Raw genomic sequence first — 21144 nt, 5'->3', positions numbered from 1 at the left:
CACAAAGCGTGAGCAATAAGCTTTTATACATTTTGAGCTTTCAACCAGTTTAGTCAATTCTGTATATTTTGAAGGGATGCCAGAACAATTAAGAAATGGTTTTCTCTTGAATTAAATAAATTTCAGCTAATTAAATACGATTTGCAAAAAATCTTATTCATAATTCTTATTATTTATTTAATAAAAAACATTTTTAAAACTACATCACTACAATAAAAAACACATACATATAAAAATGTTCTAAATTTAAAGTAATTCGGCACAGATAGTCCTTGAATATCCGGTTCCGTCGAAGGATGTCCTCCTTCTGCGTTCATCATCAGGCCCGATATTTTTGTAAAGTTAACGTAGTGCCTGAAAAACACAGTGGTTTTAATGATTATTTTCAAGGTTATTGAGAAATTAAAACCAAAATAGGTGGAGAAAGCAATAACTAAAAATTGATTCAACGAGATGGTTTAGAAAACAAATTCGATACCTTTTAAATTTTGCATTTGCAGTCATCGCCGAATCAAACAGGTCGTTGAATTGTATCGCTTAATTCTCCCCCTTCCCGGTATCTTTTTTAAGAGCTTCTGCTTAGTTCGACCGGAACTGGCGACTTTTTCAAGTGATAGCTATTACGGTTATTTACTCATTTACTGGTCACTAGAATAGAAATAGATAGGTTAAGTAAATTTGTTGTGAAAAAAAAACATTATGTTCTAGCTTACCTTAAATGAAAAATGGTATAAAACCGTGTCCAAGCAAATAAAAAACCCAGGATAAAGAAACGGAAAAGATAACACCAAGGATAAATACAAATATCGTCTGCAAAAACACATGAAACGCTCCACTTCGGGATGAATAAACCAACTTGGTTTAAAATCCCTGAGAAAAAAGAAATAAAAAAAAAAGTATAAAACCGTGGGATTTCTGCTGCTGTCTTATGATAATCATCCTTAAATTCTTTTTGTTTCGGGTCCTCTTGTGTTTTCCGTTGTTTTGGATGCGCATATTGAGTTCTCCTGATCCGAAAGGATTTCGGTTGCTGTCGACCGTATATGTAACTTTATCGTTATGCGGCCCCATTGATTTTCAAACGTTGTTCATAAAACGTGATAACACTCTACATGAAAAGAAAATTGCAATAGATCTTAAATAATTGTCTATCGGCGGAAATGCAGCGGGAGAAGCTCAGATTTTTTTTCATTTATTTACTTACCCGATTCTTCTGACGATTTTCGTGTAAATTAACCGGAACCAAACCAACAACATACAACAAGCGTCCGATCGATTAAGTTCCTCTTCTCTTTTACTTGCGAGTATTTTCTGCCGCTATTGCAAAGGAAAGCTTTTGCAATTTGCTTTTGTCAGGCCTGACATCCCTTAACATTCCAACAACAACAACTTTTTATACAGAATTGTCTAAACGATGTTAATTATTTAGTTACTTCTGTATTTTGGCAACCCAAATTTGAATTGGGGTTATACATATTTAGAGCATTAGACGATTAGTTATAACCAAGGTGTAATCACTACTCATTTTATGAATAGCTGAGTTTTTCCGTGTGCTAGTCAAGATTTTCTTTAAAATGTGTATGAAATAGTATCTTAAAATAAATGCGCCTCTTACAATCTGATGGTCGATCATGATGGAACTGATGGAAAAAAGGCCTGAAAAATATTTTCAAATGCTTGCATTGTGAATCCATCAACATGGCGTCATTTTGTGCCCTTCGATTTTGCAACCAATATGGAATTAGTCAATTTGGAATTAGTCAATATTGAGAGAAATAACTGAACTAGTAGAACTCGCCGCCGTATCTGACGCCATCATGAAATCCACGATGGCGGCTTCCGACTAGCTTTAAAATGCTGTTAATCGCTGAAAATCGCATGAAACGCCCACAATATTATTATTGGGTTTGAGGTCAAAACCAGTAGAAATTGAATTTCTCTTTCTGACTTCATCTTGAAATCCAAAGATGGCGGCTTCCACTGAACTTTAAAATTCTGTAAATGACTAAAAATCGCACGAAAGCTTCACAATATTGGTATTGGAATTTAAGACGGCGACGGAGAACGAAATTTGAATTTGAAGTTTTTAAAGATTTTTATACATATATATATTTTTTTATTTTAATTCGAAACCAACTTATCAAAACTGTGTAAAAATGGGAATTCCAGTTCAAATGTATGCTATCTAACCTGAACGTGCCCTGTTTTACCTTACCTTATAGTTTTCGCTATAACAGGACCAATATAATTTAGACAAGCACCATAAATATGTTTTTACGTTTATTAATGGTGATCAAATATAGCAACTAAAACAAAAATTTAAATAAAAATTAAAAAGTACTCAAAAATGACAAACAAATGGCAATTTAATAAGATAAAAAAAAAATACAAACAAAAGACTAAAAATGATTGAAAAATAATGAAGAATGTCAAAAATGACAAATATAAAAAAAACGAACATTATAAACAAAACAAGAAAAGTGCTAGTTATGCTTATGCTTATGATACATACACATCCAGATCTTGTCAGCATCCCGGTGAGTAGTAAAAGTACATTTACTACTCATCTTTACACGGCCGTGCCCACTGTGCAGTAATGAACGCAGAGACAACTGGAACACAGGAGAGGAAGAAACGTGGACAACAGTACCATACGTTCCCATGATAAGTTATATCTATCGTTGGGAGCTCATTTGCTAGAAAGTAATGTGCTCCTGGATGCCGGTCCTTGATTACTCTTTCTCAATTTGGATGGAAATGATGATATTTCACACAGAAATCAAAATCTAAAGTGGTTGATTCAAAAATGTTCTGCATTAAACATCAAAAAGCAAATGCTAATTTTTTTCTCAGATTTTAAATTTGTAAATTTTGAATTTCTCTGTACCTCATTCATGGTCTATGACCTTGGATATAGCGCCATTACTCGCTCTTGGAAAGAAACACGAAAAACAGAAAAAAATAGTTAGAATCTTCATAAAATCTTTTGAAACTTACTCTTCCAAAAGATTTCATGGTGAAAATTATAAAAATGACATTATCGTATACGTACTTTTTCATTAAAATAGAACTCACCAGCTCGAAAATTTAAATTAAAAAAATCTCTTAAGCTTATAAGCAGCAAAAACAAAGACCAATAATTATATTTTTAAAGCTACCAATATTATTCCTTCATTAATAGTTAATTTCTGCAAAACAACCCTTGAACTTGACAATAATCAACATAATTGTATGTTGAACAAAAAAGGCTCTGGATGGACACTTTCGATTCCATCACCCAAAACCAATTTAATTTAAAACTTTCATGGAGCTCCTTTTGTGTCCATCAATTTTGATAATTTGAAAATTTAAAAATTAGATCTTCTATCAATTTGCATCATAATGTTCACACCTTAAGCCAGTTTCGCGATTTGGAAATATCTGGCAATGTTTCATCGATTCATAGTAATACTTTTTCAGTTTTTCAGATAACCAGGTCATCGTTACTGCCATTTCAAAAGAAAAATACAGTACCGTTCATAATTGTATAGAAATTGGAAGCACGCGCCCTGTCACTTCGACTTTGAACTTCCATAACTTTTTACTCTGATGATATATTTTGATCAAATTTTTTGCGTTGAATAGATCAACTATCGCACTATTATATCACAAAATTTGAGCTTTCTGGAGTCTGTGTGACCTGAGATACAGTAATTCTACGAAAATCGGACTTTCTGGACTTTTCTCATTCATACTGCAATATCTCAGAAACTACGCTACATTTTTTATTGAAAGTTTGCAGAGTGATTGTTGAAATGTAAAGCTAGCATGTCTGAAGTTTTCGAATCCATTCCCTTGAACGTCTCATCCAGCTGTTATTAACTGGATATAGCGTAACTCACGGTGACTTGTTGATGAAGCCTTAGCCACAACTGCGGTGAATCCGTGCATCCAAGGTCCCATCCTGGTTTTGCACGCAGTCCCTTTTTTAACACGTTGTTGTTGATGGGATATTCCATCCAGATCATCAGCCAAATGAAACATGATTTGAATCACATTATTTTCTTTAAGTGTTCGAATTCTTGCACTTTCTTCTAACATACATATCAATATGTGTGTATGTAGTACATAAGTAAGTACACACAATTCACCACCCTTCCGAGTAAAGAATAGAAACATCCGGCGAACCGTCCCCCACGCAGTTGAAACGATATTAATTATCAGTATTATCACATCAAACTATCTCTAGCACCATACACATTCCTTGGATATCCGGTTAAAGCTACTAATCCAAATTTCTGTATAATTTTCACTTTTTACATAATAAATTAAGGTAATTTTTCACGGCCCGGACGAAAACAAAAACGCGTGCGTCGCCCAAAACTCATGGCTTTCTCTCCCAAAACAAGAAAAGTGCTAATTACATCAAAAACATGATAAAAAAATTACTGAAAATGGTCGAAAATTGACTAAAAATAATGTTAATGGTAATAACAATAGTTTTTTGTAGAAATAAGTAAAAAAAAGTTGAGAAAAAAACCGTTCGATTTTGGCAACATTAGATTTTGGCTACACAAAATGTACGGGCATGTTGCCATGATCGAGCGGGGTCTGTATTTGATTAAAAAAAATCCAACTATGTGAATTTTATGAAATCAATCCAAAAAATTTCAACAGGTAATCGGTACATCATAATGCCAATGGATGAACAAAAATATACCGGAAATACCGGTTATTATTTTGTTCAAAAATCGGTATTTTGGTATTGAGAAAATTGACGGTTTTACCGGTTTCATCGAAACCGTTTTATGAATTTTCACCGAAATTTATAAATATTTTGAAATTAAGGTGTGTTTTTTATATATTTTTTTTTAACACCGAATATCATTTTATTCAAATTTAACACAAGAAAAGGAAACTAATGAATTATAAATACAAAAACATAAGTTTGGCTCTTTAAAACCTACAAGCCGTTTCAAATAAACAAAATTCTAAAAAAAAAGAAACTGTATTCTATATATTTTCGTGATTTTTTATTATTTCTGTTGATAATGCTTTTTAATATGATACGGAATTTTCTGAATTATCTTGTTAAGAACCTCCATGATCTTCAAGTTCAACGAAAGATCCCCTGTGAGATTTTTTTTAAATTTTTAAACAATGTTGCAAACTCGAAGTTGCACTTTATCTCAACTCTAATAATGTGTGGTTGATTCATCAGTTATATGAACGTGAGCCAATTGAAACTTCTCTCGCCAAGTTTTAACGGTCTGTATGGCGACCGTTAAAACTTGTCGTAAAAGAGAGATATTAAAACAATTGATGCATATAGTGATTGTTCATTCTTGTAAAATTTGTGGAGCCTGACCAGGCGAAATATATTCACGGGTACCGTAAAACTGGCTTTTAACTTATATTAATCTGTTGTTCAGGCTACCGAATCTCCTCAACTGAAAGCTGCTTTGAAACATCAGTTGGTTATGACGGAGAGAATGGAAAAATGTTCCGACAAGGCGGATCAACAGCTGGTGTCAACTATTTGCCGCAAATATCCTACCTTGAGGGATGAGCAACCCTTCAAAACGGTTTATCGTTGGTTGGAAGGAAAACGCCAGGACGATGCAGTTGGAAACTTGTGGAGGATTCATGATACTTTGTACGATTTAAGCGATTTTGCTGATCAACATCCGGGCGGGACAAGTTGGATTCGGTTGACCAAGGTGCGTTGGGGAAGATTTTTGGTGGCTATTTTTGAAAAATATTCCTTACATTTTTAGGGGACAGACATAACGGAAGCGTTCGAAACTCACCATATCGAAACCTACGCCGAGAAGCTGTTGCCCAGGTTTAAAGTTGGTGAAGCAAAGCACCCACGTAATGTCACGCTAACATTCCACGAGGACGGATTCTTTAGAACACTGAAACGCAGAGTTCGTGAGCAGTTGCGATTCGTTAATAGAACGCCGATTGAATCTTCCAAAACGATCATCGACTGCCTCATAGTTACGGTATCGCTTTTTGCGGCCTTGGCCATCAGGCAGCAAAGCTACTTGTTTGCCGCCCTCACTGGGGTGTTAGTATCATGGACGATGATCGCGTCCCACAACTACTTCCACAAACGAGACAACTGGCGAATGAGATTGTTCAACCTAGCTTTCCTGAGTTATAGGTTAAATTTTAAACTTTCGGATGAGATCCTTATAGCTAACTTTTGTATAAAATTTTAGAGAATGGCGCATTGCCCACATCCTGTCCCATCATCTCTATCCGAATTCGTTGCTCGATTTGGAAATGTCCTATTTCGAACCGGTATTCTGTTGGCTACCTGATCCAAATACGAAAGGATCTTTCCAACGGTATGGATCGTGGGTTTATGGACCAACTTTCTACGCCCTTGGGTGTATGATAGATTTTTTGAACAGGTAAGTTTATGGTATACAACTAATGTTTTCTTTTATTTTTCAATCAGAAGACGAAACATTGTTCAGAATTGGATTCTATGTTTTTATTTATTCACAGATTTGTAATCAGTATAAAAGATCTAAAACCTGCCTTCCACTGGGATGACAGTGTGTCATTCATTCTGCCGATATTCATGTTTTTGATTGGATATCCCGACACAAGCCTGACCGAGGTGCTATCGATGTGGATTTTCATAATCTGTGTTGCAAGTTTCTGCTTTTCGTTTACGAGTGCGAATTCAGCCCATCACCATCCGGATATCGTGCATAATGGCGATCTTATTCCGTAAGTATTACCAACAGTTTCGCGGGTTCGATTCTTCCAGTTTTCCATGTTTTTTTTTAATTTTCTAACAAATGTTTTTCAATTTGAAAAATAATGATCAGATTAAGTATCACAACTTCTCATAATTGGCCTGTGTGTTGAAAATACTTATGCCGTTTTCGTTTTCCTCCACTGGCGCGGGGCAAAACTTTTGCTGAATAAACAAACAGAATCCTCACCCAGGAGGATGCAAACACATGGTTGCTATACTCACCCTTAGCTTACCCCCAACACTGACAATTTCTACGGGTTGCAACCGCCTACTTGAGGTTCAAACCTCGGGCAAAACTGAAGGACTTCTGAGAGCAAGTTCACTGGTGTTGGGAAAAAGTGGTAGAATTTTGTGACTGTGAGCACATTTTGGAAAATTTTCCATGCAAAAACATTTTCAAGATCTGTGGCAATCAAGTTTTTTTACAACATGTTTTCAAAATGTCAAAATTTCTACCACTTTTTCCCAACACCAGTGAACTTGCTCTGAATCAATAAACGAACACAAAGACAGCAGTTAGGGTAAAACTCGTGGATAACTAGGTTGCCACTTCCAATAAACGAAAACACTATTAAAATTACATATTTTCTAAAAAGCAAAACACATCGAGTTGCTTAGTTTTTTCAAAAAGATATGATGTAAATAAGAAAATGGGAGCCCTTTACATACAAGTATTTTTGGTGGAAACTTTTCAGCAATGATTCTTACAATTCCTGTTCAATCAAATGTCACTTAGCACGCTTTCAAGTTCTGTGTTCGAATAAAATGTATATTAAAAATTACAAACCACAATATTCTTTCTCGCTTCAGGGATAACATGGACTTTGGACTGTATCAAATTGCAACGATTGTCGACCGGTCCGACGTCAAAGGATCGCTGTTTGCAGTGTTGATCACGTACGGCGATCATTGTTTGCATCACCTGTTCCCGACGCTGGATCATGCCATCTTGCCCCAGCTTTATCCGGTGTTTCTCGAAACGTGCAAGCAATTCGAGACGGAGTACCGCGAGAATGGCTGGATTGATCATATCGTAGGACAGCATCAGCAGTTGGCTCGAATCGAAACCACCATTTATGATCCCAAGAAGAAACTGAAAAATCGAGTCCATTGAGAGAATTTTGTGCAATACTGTTGAGCTAGAACTCTAAAATAGTAGTGTGTTTTCAATTAGCAAAAGCATTTGCATCAAGCTCGATTAGACTATGCTTTTTTATTCTTGATAGATATTTCTATTACAGTATTCTACGTTATCATTTATTAAAAGGATTTTCACTTCTGCTGTGATATTAGATATTCTCGCTTCCAAATAATTATAAGAAGGTAAAGGATAATCGTCTCAGTAAACTGAGAACTTATTTGTAATTAGAAATTTTAATGAGAAATATCATTGAAATGGCAATATTCTGTGTGCTTGGTGTTATATTATAAGCCCATTTTCTTACGGTACCAGACCTTCTTTAATACCTACTACCTCTTAGTAAACTTTTTAACAGTGATGATATAACTTCATCATTGCATAGAAGAGGGATAAACGATTGTTACCTATACCTATATGTAAGTAGGTGATTTCATGAAAATTTCTTCTATCTTCTGGCTATCACGAGGCTATAGGCTTAAAATATCTATCATCTCTTGGCAGCGCGATGGAACTAAAAGTGTTATCAGTTGTTATTAAACATATATTGAAAATAAGAAAAAATCATTTACCAACAGTAATTTTTTTTTGTATTCTATTTGCTATGCGATTTTCAAGGCCGGAGTTGAATATCGTCTGTAGGAGGCACAGTTTTTGGTTGAGAAGAGTGCCAATTTTAGATCTGGTGTTACTTGAAAAAATACTCTTACGTTTAACGTGTACCTAACGTACTGTTGAAATTGTAAACTCGTTAGATATTAGAAACACCATCAGTGCCGGAGAGTACTGGAGTACGTATCAGGACATAAAATTTTAAGCATCCTTGAAATAGGGGTAACTCGGGACAATTTTAAGACGATTTTTGTAATATTTCCCCCAACTCGGCGGAGTTTTGTGGCAGCAACAACATGGTGATCGGTGGATCGCTCTTCCTCCATTGTAACCAGCCTTCTGCTGTTTACAATTTAAACTCTGCTGCTCGGGTCAACTGATTTTGATATTTGAAAATATTACTATGTTTTTTTTACTATTGTTCGTAAATTTTTAAATTTCTTTTTTTTTATTCTTATATTATTCTTCGGAACATCACAATTCAAATTCAAAAATATATAATATGCCACAAAAACATCGAATTATAAGACACCAACCATAATAAAACTTTGTATTGATCCTGTCAACCAATGGACACGTCATCGATGGGGACTGGGACTTAAGCGGAAATGAGAGAAGGAGAAGATTATACCTTAAACCTATATATAGATCGAAGGATCGGAAATAAGAGCTCTTCTTTAACAAAGTCTAGTCCGGGTGAGTGATGATTGCGACATCACACGCTACAAGTGATCGCGTTTCGAACCGTCTGTATCCGTATAACAACGATAATCCGGATGCCTACACGAAAGTAATTTCCCGGTTTATCGATTGAGTGAGCGCGAGTGTACATACTAAAAATGCAATTTTTCTCCTCGGGATAATGATTCTCCGAATCACAGGAGAATTGGAAACTCCTTCGAATCTCGGGACTTTCATCGTTTCTCCTGAAATCCTGGATGAATTTCCTACGAGTACACAGGTACTCGAACAATCTTCCTGTGTCACGGGGGAACTTCAGCTGTCAAACGATTTTTGTCGTGTTTTTTTGCTTATCCTTTTTCATCGTGTCCGTGATTTCACGTACAGATTTAGGTTGTGTGATAGAGACATGTTGAAGATTCGAGCGGTGACGACGAAGGCCAAAGGAAGACTTTTAAGGAAACGAGCTGCTAATGTTGCTTATAACGGTTACGAAGTCACTAAAGTGTCATAATTCAAAAGTTCCGCTAAGAAAGTAGTTAGTTGTGTTTTCTTTGAAAAAAAAAAAACTTTCATAGCAACTGATTCATTTAATACCTGCATCATAAATACCCATTTTTCCTCTTTCATAGAAATCATGGATACAAGAAACGGCGGCAGGAGGCTGTTTGGCTGCAACAGTCAGTGTTGCTGAAAGCCTGGAGGTGAAGTTTTTTCACACATCGTTTTTTTCACACAGAATATTGGACAATCGCTAAAAATCATCAAAACAGCAGTGAAGTTGAAATAATAAAAGTTCATCTGGTAAAATAATTAAGGTGCTTTTGATAATAAAAATGTTATTTTTTTGCAAAACAAATCCTTAATATTCATGTATAAATCGAGAAGAAACCGTCTCGAGCGTGCAGTAAAATTTCGCAACTTACTGCAAACTTCGGGAGAAACCTGTTTCGAACATACAGGAGAGTTTGAAAGTTGTTTTCCTGTGCGGTTTTGCTGTCCTTAGATTGTCCTGTAATTTTCAGCTGTTGAAAGTACAGGACAAAATCGTCCCGATTACAGGAGAAAAGATTAAGTGTGTAGTATGTATGTATGTATGTATGTATCCACCTTGAGTTTACGGCAGCGCCGCGGTTGTGGCAAAGAAAATAACCCAGACGTCCATCTTAGCTACCACGCAAGACAATCATAACCACTCAATGAGACTTTAAAGGGAATGGAATCGTAAGCAGAGGCACTTATGGTATCCAGGGTTGAAAGGGAAAAAGTCTCGAGCAGCTACAACCATATTGTTGACTAACTAAGATAGCATGCAAATTATAATCCCGCCCTCAAGGCTTCCGAAAAGAGGGTGCGTCCTTATTTTACAAATAGTAATCGAATACTTTATTTTTTCTCAGCCATGTCAAATTCCCTTGATATAAATTGAGAAACGTCCAGTATTCAATGCGGTACTAGCATACACGGTAACCCGCTTTTTTTGTAAAACGAGGATACCCACATGCCCCTTACCCTTAATGTAAATTTTAACACGAAATTTTATATAATGTAATGTTATGTAATGTTATATAATAGAATATAGTGATTGATAATATAATTTAATATAATATAATATATACAATATAACGGTATGATATGGTATAATATGTGTATAATAATATAATGGTTTAATATGGTACAATATAATACATGTAATTTGGTGTATCAATGAATATACGGCTAAAATTAAGTATTAAAATAAGTAAAAAATGTGCACGACGATATTTCTCCATTATTGAATCTGCTTGTTCTGAAAAGTTATAAGGCTATTGAAAAAAAAAATTATTTGCAAATTTTTATAATGATATTCCGCATTTTTGTGCATAGAATGCATATATCATAGTTTTTTCAAACATAAAATATTGAAATTATAAAAAATAACATTACAAATATTCATTTAAAACCTACAACAACATATGCAACTTATTTAACAAGCAAACTTCAATAAAACGATTTTGTATAATAATAAAAAAAAACAATAAAATATAATAATAAATAATAACAAAATGGTAGCTAAAGAAGAGATAGATTAATATTTCCGACATATTTCAGCCTCTAAAAAATTGAAAGATTTGCTTGTTATTTGAAAAATAAAAAAAAAATTAACAGATTAATCTATAATCAATATATAATAAGAAAATGAGTGTTGTTTTTATTAGATGAATTTCCTGAAAAATAAAATTTTTGTTTTACGTTATAAGCAGAAAAGTTTCGATGTCTTCATGACTCCATATAATAACATTAAAAATATTAACAATATAATATGAATATAGTATGAATAAAATAATATATTGTCCAATGCAAAAAAATAAACTAAAATTATACATAAAGACAAAATGATAGGTATGGAAGGGATAGATTAAAATTTCCGACAAGTTTAATCTCTGAAAAATTGGAAGAGTAGATTATTATTCGTCTGGTAAGCACAGTTTGTAAAACACAATGATAATCAGATGAAAAATACAAAAAGATTGATGTAACAGAATAATCAATAAGCATTATACAATTAGCAAATAAGTGTTATCTTTATAAGATGAATTCCCTGAAAAATAAAATTTTTGTTTTACGTAATAAGCAGAAATGTTTCGATGCCTTCATGCCATTCCTGTTGATTTGTGAGGATAAACAGTGATTATTCATTAAAAGTATGGTTACTAAATTAAAATCACATACTTAACGCAAAAAGAAGGTTAAACATTAGGGCCGGGTTTTTTGCATTATATCATTAAACATTAACGTGACAAAGGAATAAAACTAGTTATAACTGTTAATCAGAACCAATCAATCACTTTGAACAAGTCACACAAACAAAATTATACGCGGTAGCTACACGTACTGCCGGACCAGGTTCGCAAAGTATGCAACAAAATCTCATATAGACCCTTTAATCTTCAAGACCTTTTTCTAATCTATTTAAAAATGTAAGTTATTGATCATACTTGTTAAAATATAATATATTGAAATTATTGAGAAACTGTAGATATTGCGAATGCATAATTGAACGACCGAAGTAAGCGATTTAAGATATAGCCACATGATGCAATCCATTAACAATCTGTATGCGCCGCAGGTTTTCCCACCGAACGCACTGCTACTGACTCTCTCAAGGAAAGACAAAAAAATGCAAAACCTCCGCTCCAAAATTTTGCAACGAGAACAGTGAAGGCGCCGCGAGACCCAATCCAGCTAAAATCGTGAGAAGTTAGATCTGCTGACCTAGCATCGGGACGCCTTTATTTCAATGATACTCTTTGCTCTCTCTCAGTATAATTTAATGATGATGATGCATTTGACATATTAATGGGCGAGTGAGATGCAACTAACAAACTAGTTGGTGTGAGGCAAACTGATATATCTACTGTTAATTTTAGAGAAGAAGGGGAAACAGAAAGTAGAATGGAAACATGGAATATCCTCACCGGGGTTCTTTCAGCGCTCTCCCGAAATGGTGCTTCTCTTCGAGCCATCAGCGCCAACTGGATTTCGAGTAAAGTGTGTGTGTGGCTAATGCAAATTTTTCTTTCATCCAATTTTTCTGCTGCTTCATATCTTTCGTTTTTAATTTCAACACTTCACAATCCCAACCCTCAAATGTCCGAACAGCCAATAAAACATCAACCATCCATCACCACCTCATACAGTCACTCCCACCCAGCACTACGTAAACACACCAGCGGTTTGGAATAGGTGCTCCGATTATTCGTGAGAAGCATCGCCATTTTTTCTCCGCTTGCCCCAATTGAATTCAACATCGCATCGTCAACCAAAATTATCACACACACAACACGGCCATTTTGAAAAAGCTTCATTTATTGTGCACACTGTTTTGACTTTTTCTCAAATAATTCCCTTTTCTTCGATTAATGTATTGCACACAGTTCTTTTCCTTGAACTGCGCTCCATTAATATAACCTTTGAACAAGAACAACATATTTCTAATTTTTAACCACAGACGCAAGGGTTCGACACGACAGCAGAAAGAATCGACCGTTCTCGAGCGCGTTTAGCTGCGAACTGAAAAGATTAAGTGTGTAGTGGACAAAAAGCCATTTATCCCTTAGTGGAGTGAAGCACCATGAACCTCATGACACCGGTGAACTATGTGGGTGCATCAAAGAAGAGAATTTTTTCAATCACTTATAAAAAAAATATTTTTTTTTCATCGATTTCAGTATTTTTTATATATAACATAATGTATTTTCTTCATAAAAAAGTAAGTGAATGTTTGAGTAAGGGCCATGGTCTGATGTTCGACGCAACTTTGTCGCGATGCTCTCACAAGAACGTTGTACGGCACGTCCATTTTCCGGATACAATTCCGGATTCTTGTAGTCAGTTGCTTCGTGTCCTTGGCTTTCCAATTGTGTTTATAAACTACACACTTAATCTTTTTGCCTGTGGTCGGGACGCTTTCGACCTGTATTTTCAACAGCTGAAATTACAGGACGATTTCAGGACAGCAAAACAGCTCAGGAAAACAACTGTCAAAACGTCCTGTGAATTCGAAACGCGTTCTTCCTGAGAGTTATAGGGAATTCGGAATTGGTTTCCTGTACATTCGGGACTGTTTTTTCCAAAATGTTATCGTGCAAGAAAATTAAAGAAACGCAACACAGACTATGAATGAATTGAAAGTATTTATTTCCAAACACTCCAAGCTATGTTAAAAATTTTCACATAAGGCCACACAACAACTGAAAGATTTGATAAAAAAAATCCACACGGAACACTGATGACGAAAACACGGATTATGGGACCTGTTCCGGAAAGCCGTCTCCTCTTGCGATTTGGAAGCGTTCTTTTTTCAAATTTTTCACTGGTAGCTGAACCGTCCCTTTTCGGAGAACTTGCTAGTGGACTTGCGTTTGCCAGATGAATTGTCTGCGTGGTGCCTCTCATGATGGTTTGTGCTCCGTTTGCCTCCTTTGAACCATTTGCTGCAGCTGCTCGACTATTCCGAGTTGAAGGAAGTCGCTGTTTTCGTTGCCTCCACTTTTGACTTGATCCTTTCGATGAAAAAAAAAAACAGATTTTTAAAATCAAGGTTTAAGAAACAAAAATTACAACTCACTTGCAGATTAATGTGCTTTTTCCATTTTCGTTCGAAAACTTACACTTACAGTCCGAAACTAACCTTGACTAGTGAACGTTGCAATGTCACACGATAGAAAAGGATAGAGGACAGTTGTATAATCATACATCGGCAAAAACGCGCGAAATCGGATGAGCTAGAGGTGATACAGGTGATAACTGTCCTGAATTCAGGACGATTGATCGAGTACCTGTGCATTCATAAACGTTTGCTCCTGGATTTCAGGAAAAGTGAGTCATCACAGGATTCGGTCGGGTTTTCATTCGAATTTCGTGAATATGAAGTATGTCCCCTGTGATTCGTGAAGTCGTTATCCCGAGTGAAATAATTGCAATCTTAGTGTGTAGGGCACTGAGTGAGCCTAAGAAATCCTCTATTGGGCGGCACTGGGGCAAGTTTGTTGGGTTACGATCTTTCGGCACGAACGGTATCTTTTTCTCCTCAAGGTACGCCAGCCAGCCAGAACGAATGACGTCACGCGGTATTTATTGGTCATCCACCGACACTGTGATTTAACCGTCTCAATCTGCTCCTCCGTGTACTCCGGCGACCTGGTCTTCTTCCTGCAGATGATTCCTTCCATCTTGAGGGTACAATGAATCAATACGTGTGTTGGGGTGCTGGGATACCTTGGGTGGACTGTATGTTCCTTGGGCGATTCTGGGTGGCGAATTGGTAGGGCTTCCTTCAGGTGAGTACTCGATCCGTATGGGGGGGTTTATCGGTGCCAATTCCGCAATGAAAATCCGTGGGTTTAACAATTACACACAATTTATTTATCACAACTTTATTGGGGTTTTAAGCACAATTTATTCATAACACATTACTTAGAGAAAATCAACGCTGAACTTGAACATTTATTACTACAATTTTACTGACTACATTTAACGATCATCTATTCGAATGGCGAATCTACTTATAACTAAAGAACTGGATACAATACAAAAATGGTGTTGTTGGTAAGGGACAAAATAATACAATTTGATACCTTTTCTTTTCTATCTCATCAGACAGGTGCAGCGATCAGCTGCTAATTAGAGATGTTGACAGTTCCCAAATGAATCTCCCTTAATCGTCCGTCTTCTTCAGTGACTCAGTGTTGTAAGAAGGGTCTTCGATACGCTCTCTAGTAACCCAACATCCTCGCCCATCCTGAAACCGCTTGCGTTTCTGAAAATAAAAGAACAATCTCACGAACACAAGGGGGTGGTCTGATCTGTCTGGTTTTCGTAGGAACGTGGGTCATCTTCTTGAGGTTGAAACGCTTCTGGTAGTATGCAGAGTTTCTCAATTGGTCGCGTCGAAGGTCCTGTAGCGGTCTTCAGAGTTACTACTCTCACAACACCGTCTGATCCTGGATACAGCTTCTCAACTCGTCCCATCTTCCAGCGGCAGGGTGGTAGATTATCGTCTTTGATGATGACTAGTCTCCCAACAGATATTTTAACCGGTGACTTCCATCTCTTATACCGTCCTTGCAGCTGCGTAAGATACTCAACACTCCATCTATCCCTGAAATGCTGAAGTTTCTTTTGTAGAACTTGGCTCTGATTTAGTCGATTCATCGGTATTTCACTGTAGTCTCTTTCTGGTAGTTGTTGAAACGCCTCACCAATTAAGAAATGGCCGGGTGTCAATGGTTGAAGATTATTTGGGTCATCGCTTAACGCAGTAATTGGTCTCGAGTTCAAGCAGTTCTCTACTTGAACTAGAATCGTGGTCATATCTTCGAAGGTAACAGCGTTTTCTCCAAGAACCTTGAGAAGATGCTTCTTGGCCGATCGAACTGCGGCTTCCCAAAGGCCTCCGAAGTGAGGAGCTGCTGGAGGGATGAAATGCCATTGGATATGGTTTGTTGCACACTCCTTGGACACCTTCTCCTGATGTTGACGATTGCGCAAAAGATTTAGCAATTCTCGTAGAAAGTTGCGAGCTCCAACGAAGTTAGTCCCATTATCTGAATAAATATCCGAACAATGTCCTCTTCTCCCAGTGAATCGTCGCAATGCTTGTAAGAAACGGTCCGTTGAAAGGTCTGAGACTAGCTCGAGGTGTACCGCCTTTGTGCAAAGACAGATGAAAACTGCTACGTATGCCTTGATTGCTGGTCGTCTTGGTGCTAAGCGAACGTATACTGGTCCAAAGTAGTCTACACCGGTCTTGGAAAACGGTCTGGATCTTGTTACACGTGCTAAAGGTAGTTCACCCATGAACTGCTGAATGGGACTTGGCTTGGAGCGGAAACACTGCTTACAGTTGTGTACAATCTGTCGGGGAACATTCCGACCTCCAAGTGGCCAATACTTCAAACGAACGGAACTGAGCAACAACTGTGATCCAGCGTGCATCAACTTCTGATGATAGTGTTCGTACAACATAACTGTAAAAGGGTGTTTCGCTGGTAAAACTATAGGGTGTTTGGTTTCTTCTGACGCCTCCGATTTCCCTAATCGGCCGCCAACTCGTATTAAGTTCTCCGTAGAAATTCGAGGAACAAACCATCTTAGGGGCGAACTTCGGTGAACCTCCTTTCCTTCGACTAAGCACTTCCATTCTTCGGGAAACGTCTCCTGCTGTATTCGGCGGATTACGGCGTATTCGGCACCTCTAAGCTCCACCACGGTTAGAAAACTCTTGGGATTTGTTTCGTTTTTCCTCAAAATTCGCATCAGTCGCATCCAGTATGCGGTGCTGCGTATAAGCTTGTTGAACGACGAGAATTTGCTAACGTATTCCATTCCGAAATCGGTCTGACTTGTTGTCAGGTTCGCTGCAACATGCCGAACTTCTGCATCTGCTACCTCAGTGCAAAAGCTGTTGGGTTGTTCCGGATAATAATTTTTCAGGAGCCATTCGGGACCATTCCACCAAAGATTGTTCTCCTGGATCTGATCGGGATTTAAGCCAAGGGAAATTAGATCGGCTGGATTCTGTACCCCTGGAACATGTCTCCAAACACAGTTCTCCGTCGCTGATTGGATTTTCGCTACACGGTTTGCAACGAACGTAGCCCACGTCGTAGGAATCGCCTTCAACCACTGCAGTACGCATGTTGAATCCGTCCAGAAAAACATCTCCATTTCGACCTTCAACGCCTCTCGTACCTTTCCGGATAATTCAGCTGATAAAAGTGCCCCGCACAGCTCCATCCTGGGTATCGACTGGCATTTCAGAGGGGCGACTTTCGATTTCGACGCTAGTAGATGCACGAAAATCTTTCCTTGTGGATCGATGCTTTTAATGTATGCGCAGGCACCATACGCCTTCTCCGATGCGTCTGAGAAGAAATGCAGCTCCATCTTAACGGAATTTGGGATGATTGCACAACGCTGTATCTTCAACTCGTTCATCAAGTGGAGCTGCCGATGGAAATTACGCCATTCTCGTTCAACTTCAGGTGGAACCGAATGATCCCAGCCAAGCCTTTCTCCTTTCTCGTTCAATTTCCACAGCCTCTGCATGAAAATTTTGGCAGTTGTGGTGACAGCTCCTACCATACCAAGCGGGTCGAATAACATTGCTATTGCCGACAGAATTTTTCGTTTCGTAAGCCTTTCGTTTTCCGGGGTATCCAATATGGTGAAGTTGAATCGCAAGATGTCAGTTCGGGGTTGCCACACAAGTCCTAGGGTTTTGACTGCTGAGTCTGGATCCAATTGTATTTCGGTCGTATGCGGCAACGCAAGGTCTTCCTCGTCTACTAATCGCAAGGCCGTCGTCGAATTGGATGCGAACTTTCTCAATCGAAATCCACCGCTTTTCGTTAGCCCTATGAGTTGTTCGCAAAGTGTCGAAGCTGCTTCTTCGTTATCCGTTCCGGTTAAAACGTCATCCATGTAGACGTCTTCCATGATTGCCTTGGACCCCATTGGATAAGATTCCTGCTCATCGGTGGCCAACTGCATCAGTGTTCTCGTGGCGAGAAACGGTGCCGGTTTGGTTCCGTATGTAACGGTGGTGAGTTCATACGTTTCTACTTCCTCCGAAGAATCCTTCCTCCACAGAATGCTTTGTAGCGGCATGTCGGCTCTGTCGATACCTATTTGTCGGAACATTTTCTCGACATCCGCAACAATCATTATCTGCTTCATTCGGCAACGCATGATGAGGGCTCGTAGTTCGTCTTGGATCACAGGTCCTGCCAGGAGTGCGTCGTTCAGAGAAACGCCACTGCTGCTCTTACACGATGCATCAAATACCACTCGAACCTTGGTTGTTGTGCTTGCCTGTTTGATGACCGGATGGTGTGGTAAATAACAACGCTTCTCTGGGCCCACATGCGCCCTACGCATGTGCCCTAGGTCCACGTACTCCTCCATGAACCGGTTGTATTGGTTTCGCAACTCGAGATCTCTCGCCAATCTACGTTCCATGCCATGCAGTCGCTGAAGTGCTATGCCTCTCGACTCGCCCATCGTCGAAAATACCTGGTCGTTCTTTGGTAAACCCACAGTATATCGTCCGTCAGAACTCCTCTGGATTGTGCGAACAAACTGCGCCTCGCAGCGTTGTTCTTCCGGGGAAAATGTATTCGGAGACCCTATCTCCTCACACGACCAAAACCTGGTGAGAAGTTCATCTAGATGTACTGTAGAAGCCGTATTACAAACGATGCGCCGAGTTGAACCCTGGTGTTCAACTGCTCCGGTGACTAACCAACCAAATACTGAATCTATCAGCATGGGCAATCCATTGCCTAGCGGGATTTTGTTGTCGGTTTGGAAGAACGAAAAGAAATGCTGTATACCAAGTACCATATCTACCGCCTTCGATTGGAAAAAACCTGAATCTGCTAGTTCCACACCCTGTGGGAACTTCCATGATGATACTGTAACGCTGGTAGTAGGCAGATCTGCGGTAACTGTTGGTAGAAGTAGAAACTCCATATTTTTTACGAAACTAGTTGTACGTGACCTGACAACTGCTGAAATCTGGTACTTCACAGTTGTGTTTGCGTTGCCGATCCCAAGCACCGAGATATTGGAACGCCTTCGGGAGATCTTCATCCGCTGACAGAGCCTCTCTGTCATGAAGTTGCTTTCTGATCCGGAGTCTAGTAAAGCCCTTGCGTGGAAAGCCTTTCCTGTGTCGTCTTCAACCAAAACGACTGCTGTGGCGAGGATTATCGTCGATGAATGGTTCCTGGCAACATTTGACGAGACTGTTCCTGCTGATGTATCTGTTGGCTGAGATGACTGTTGACCTCTTCTGGGGGGTGTTGCTGTTCGAGGGTTCCGATATACTCTTTCATTTTCTCTGAAGCACACTAAAGTGTGGTGCTTTCCTCTGCATTTACGACACACTTGCATGGATCTGCATTCTGTAGCTTGATGACCACGTCGAAAACAATTTCTGCATAGAGAATGCTGCCTCAATAGTTTATCGCGAGCGGATGGACTCAACCTTAAAAACGTCGAACACGTATAAAGCAGGTGAGACTCTGGGCAAGCAATACACGTTGCGGATGACACCTGAGCTGCGCTGTAGCTTGTTCTAGGGGCGAAGTTCTTTTTAAGAGGTTTTGAAGGTTCCAGCTTCGTATCCTGAGCCTTTGATGGTAGTGAGGCAAGGATTTTGACTCGCGTTTGTAGAAATTGTGTGAGATCTTTAACAGTATCCTGGGTTTGTAGCGCGCTGTGTTCCTCCCACGCACGACGAGTTACGGGATCCAGCCTAGCGCACAATATCTCCAACAGTAACAGATCCTTGTAATCCTCGGCCTTCACCAATTGATCCAAAGTTTGCACCACTCGCTCGAAGCCTTCCAGTAATACCTGAATTTCCGATGACGATTCCTTCGTAACCTTTGGGAGTTTGAATAGGTTTGCCACTTGTCTGCGTTTCAAGACCTTACTATCGTTGTATCTCGTCATCAGTGTTTCCCAGGCGATGGTGTAGTTGGCCCTTGTCAATGCCAAAGGGTCGATGATAGCTCTGGCTTCTCCGGCTAGGCATCCCTTCAGATAATGGAATTTTTCAACATCCGGTAAGTTCACCTTGGAATGGATCAGCGACAGGAAAAGATCCCGGAAACTCAACCACTGATCTATGTTGCCGTCGAACGTCTGCAGCCTAATTTGGGGTAACCTCACGTGCTCCGTTACTGGCTGAATGGATGAATCCATGATGCGGGTGGACTGCAGAACACTGGTGTTCACTGCGTTGCCTTCTAACTCCTTGATCCGGTCTAACATGCTCGCCTTAGCATCGTAGAAGCGTGTGGTGAAGTCCAACCTGATGCTTGGACATGTGCCTTCCTTTGCCGAATACTCATCATGCATTTCTACATCCATGATAGCATCGTTGACCTTGTCCCACAAATCATTCAGCTTTTCCAACCTCACTTGGATTTGTTGAACCGATGTTACCTCCCCCAAAGTATTCGAAAAAATGGTTAGTGCTTTGAACATCTCCAGCATCGCCTTTAATCGAGTCTGAAGATTCCTCAGCGGTGGGTTCCTAGTAGACGATGAGGCGCCGGAAGTAGCCATGGTTCTTGTTGATCGGTTGCACGCAGTGATTCACAATGATACAAACAACAGGTGAGTATTCGAACTAATTTCAAGCTTCGGCAATGGACATATACACTGTAGAGCTTAACTTACTTTAAAGAAACTAAAGTTGCACCCCTCTACAGGTATCGATCGACTTCCGAAAGCGTTGACGTGAACACGTGTACGTTGTCTTCAAAAACGTGGGTACGCGCCTCAATATGCGCCTCAACATGCGCCTCAATATGCGTCGCGGTGGTGATGATTTATTCTCAGACCAGATCAGTTAACAGGATACATACGAGAAAATATCGATGTAATATTCAAATTCGAC

General features: G+C 38.8%; 2 protein-coding genes and 1 long non-coding RNA gene across 3 annotated transcripts; 1 reads left to right on the top strand and 2 right to left on the bottom strand.

Moving 5' to 3' along the window:
- Positions 1–260: 260 nt before the first annotated feature.
- On the bottom strand, positions 261–1310 carry LOC129749606 (uncharacterized). Its single transcript, XR_008738101.1, has 4 exons — positions 1205–1310; positions 714–1108; positions 479–648; positions 261–354 (listed from the first exon to the last, which is right to left on the bottom strand). It is a non-coding gene; the product is annotated as an uncharacterized LOC129749606 (long non-coding RNA).
- A 3772-nt stretch (positions 1311–5082) lies between these two features.
- Positions 5083–7878, top strand: LOC129742435 (cytochrome b5-related protein-like). The gene is made up of 6 exons (XM_055734333.1): positions 5083–5112; positions 5412–5699; positions 5757–6148; positions 6207–6401; positions 6499–6726; positions 7568–7878. Exons 1-6 carry the CDS (start codon positions 5083–5085, stop codon positions 7869–7871), a joined length of 1437 nt encoding a protein of 478 aa, XP_055590308.1. The 3' UTR covers positions 7872–7878.
- A 7631-nt stretch (positions 7879–15509) lies between these two features.
- LOC129742434 (uncharacterized) lies at positions 15510–20810 on the bottom strand. The gene has a single exon (XM_055734332.1). It carries the CDS (start codon positions 20808–20810, stop codon positions 15510–15512), a length of 5301 nt encoding a protein of 1766 aa, XP_055590307.1.
- Between the last annotated feature and the right edge of the window lie 334 nt (positions 20811–21144).

The sequence above is a fragment of the Uranotaenia lowii genome, chromosome 2 (genome assembly GCF_029784155.1).
Source record: "Uranotaenia lowii strain MFRU-FL chromosome 2, ASM2978415v1, whole genome shotgun sequence".
Taxonomy (NCBI): domain Eukaryota; kingdom Metazoa; phylum Arthropoda; class Insecta; order Diptera; family Culicidae; genus Uranotaenia; species Uranotaenia lowii.
The sequence above is the reverse complement of the archived record's forward strand: the minus strand, read 5'-3'. Positions and strand labels throughout refer to the sequence as shown.